The 2,719-nt window shown below is 51.9% G+C and overlaps 1 protein-coding gene across 1 annotated transcript in view; it reads right to left on the bottom strand.

Annotated features, from left to right (window-relative positions):
- Positions 1-2,528: 2,528 nt before the first annotated feature.
- Positions 2,529-2,719, bottom strand: part of LOC106698914 (intestinal-type alkaline phosphatase-like) — a 3,021-nt gene continuing 2,830 nt past the window's right edge. The window contains exon 6 of the mRNA XM_014464705.2: positions 2,529-2,707. Coding sequence (XP_014320191.2) covers positions 2,529-2,707 — 179 coding nt within the window. The remainder of the gene's footprint in view (positions 2,708-2,719) is intronic.

Here is a 2,719-nt window from a genome sequence, read left to right as displayed (position 1 = left end):
AGTCAATCACTGCCTGTGCCCTGCCCCATACAAGCAACAGAGTGATCTGCAGATGGCTCCAGGTGCCCAGGAGAGGCCAAACTGTGATCCAACACAAGCTGCTGCTAATGTCAGGCCTGGGCCACTTATCAAGAGGTATGGGACTCGCTGAGTCCAGCTGCTACTTGTTGAGAGATTTTAGGAAAGTCCGAAGCCTGAGCCAGGACAGGCAATTCATATGGAAAAGCTGCTGCAAGTGGCTTGAGTGGTGCTGCAAATTGTGTAAGGTGGAATCTCAGGGAATCACCAAGGCAGGGCAAAGCGTGAGCCAGGTTGATGGAGGCTCAGATATGGCACCTGCCAATCAGCTCTATGTCAGGGAGAGGTTTCAGCATAGGAACAATGACCTCTGTGAGCACTTTTGTCTGGGAGAAAGCTGCCCCCTAGTTCAGTGATGGCGAACCTATGACACGCTTGTCAGAGGTGACACGTGAACTCATTTTTTTGGTTGATTTTTCTTTGTTAAATGGCATTTAAATATATAAAATAAATATCAAAAATATACATCTTTGTTTTACTATGGTTGCAAATATCAAAAATTTTCTATATGTGACACGGCACCAGAGTTAAGTCAGGGTTTTTCAAAATGCTGACACTCCGAGCTCAAAAGGTTCGCCATCACTGGTCTAGAACTTGCCCTGAAGCCAGACAATTTAGTTCCTCCCTGTATGTCGCTGGATCCTTTCAAGCTGCTGCCCCAGCCAGCGCCGGAGCTCAGAGGGACTGAGTCTGAGTAAGTCTGTGTGCTGGCCCTTTAAGAGAAACTGTCTGGTCTCCAGAGCCTTTGTGTCACTCAGCCACAATCCCTGCTGGTTTCTATAGCCCCAAGTTATGGGGACTTCTCTTTCCAGTACTGGAAGCCTGGGCTGAAGGGTCTGCCATGGGGATGGGACCCCATGCTCCTCATAGGAGGCCTCCATAGCCAAGATATCCCTCTGAATTAAAAAACAAAACAAAAACAAAAAACACCACATGAGGGTCTCAGACTAGCCCATTCTGCACTTCTGCCCCTTCTTCCTGTCTCAATATGTTTTCTTCTTTAATTCCCTAGTTGCATGACTTTATTCAGTCAGATTTCAGGCACTTCTGAATGATGGTTGTTCTGTTACTTTAGTTGTTTGTTTTTAAATCCTCACCCGAGGATATTTTCCCATTGATTTTTAGAGAGCGAAAGAGAGAGGGAAAGGCAGAAATATCTATGTGAGAGAAACACGATTGGTTGCCTTCTGCATGAGCCCGGGCCGGAGAGGAGCCTGCAACCGAGGTACGTGCCCTTGACCAGAATCGAACCCGGAACCCTTTGGTCTGCAGGCTGATGCTCTATCCACTGAGCCAAACCGGCTAGGGCTTAGTTGTATTTTGATGTGGTTGTGGGAAGAAGCAAGTACCATATTTACCTATGCCACCATCTTGGTCCCTCCCCACATATGCCCAGGTTGATATTTTCAAAAAAAGTCATGTTATATCCCTGCTCAAAGCCACACTCTGGATGAAGTTCAAGCTCTTTCCCCATTTCTCCCTATCCCTCATTTCCCCCCATCTTTGACCCAGCTCTTGCCTCAAGTCACTTGCTGCCTCAGGGCCCTTGCTAGCATTGCGGAAGCCCTCTTGCCTCCAGTCTTGGGCACCTGTCTGCTCCTCAGGGAGCTCCTTCCTGCTCCCTGACCTCATCTGAGTTACCTTCCCCTCCTCTGACTCACACACTCTGTACCCCCAAATACTAATGATTTTTCTTTCAAGAACATATCAGAACAGGCATTACATTGTAAAGAATTTATTTTAGTTTTATATGTGTCCCTTCCAGAATAGAGGCCCCTGGATGCAGGGAATCCCGTTTATAAATATGTCTAGTGCCCACATGGCCTCAGGGTGGGGGCAAGGGCTGCTCTGGGGCTGCCCGCTGCACCAGCAGCTTCTGCGATGTTCCTTGGAGTTCTCAGCCTGGATGGGCATTGGGAGGTGACCACCTCAGTAGCCTAGTGACAGGGGACAAGCCTCCTCTCTTCTCTGTGTCCCCATCTCCTCTGAAATGGTACCATGGGCCCCTAGATGATGAAGCCCAGGGCTTTATGCCAAAAGCACCAGGTGTACTGGCCACAGCGGCCTACGGGCCAGGAGGTATCCATTAGGACAGGTTGTAGGGTGACAGGAAGCTGTCCCTCTCCAGGACACCCCCCTGAACCCCCCATGTGCCAGAGTCCTCAGGTCCCCATGGTGCTACAAAACTTCCTTGGCAGTCAAGGTTGGGGGGCTGGGAGTCCTGAGCAGCTGGGAGAACCTGGGGAGCTTCAGGAAGCCACCACCTCAGCTCCAGGGTGCCCAGTCCCAAGGTGGTCGAGTGGGAGCAGTGTGCACCGCGGGGTAAAGGTCAGGCCCTGGGAAGCTTGGGGGCGGTGAGGGGGATTCAGTATTGGCAGTAAGTGGCCCAGAATTGGTGTAGGGCCCCTGGGGGAGGTGGGCCCTCGGGTGAGGGGTGGGGCAGTCAGGGCTTAATGGTCCCCAGTAGCAGCAGCAGCAGCAGCGCCCCAGTCAGCAAAACCAGTGAAGGGCCTGCTGAGGGGGCCTGTCGAGGGCTCCACGTGCTCAGCAGGCGGTGTCAGGCCGCAGGCGGTGTAGGGCTCCAGGCAGGCGGCGAAGGCCATGACATGCGCCACCATGCTCTTGCTTCCTGCACACCGTG

This window comes from Myotis lucifugus, unplaced genomic scaffold, assembly GCF_000147115.1.
Source record: "Myotis lucifugus unplaced genomic scaffold, Myoluc2.0 scaffold_3, whole genome shotgun sequence".
Lineage (NCBI taxonomy): Eukaryota > Metazoa > Chordata > Mammalia > Chiroptera > Vespertilionidae > Myotis > Myotis lucifugus.
The sequence above is the reverse complement of the archived record's forward strand: the minus strand, read 5'-3'. Positions and strand labels throughout refer to the sequence as shown.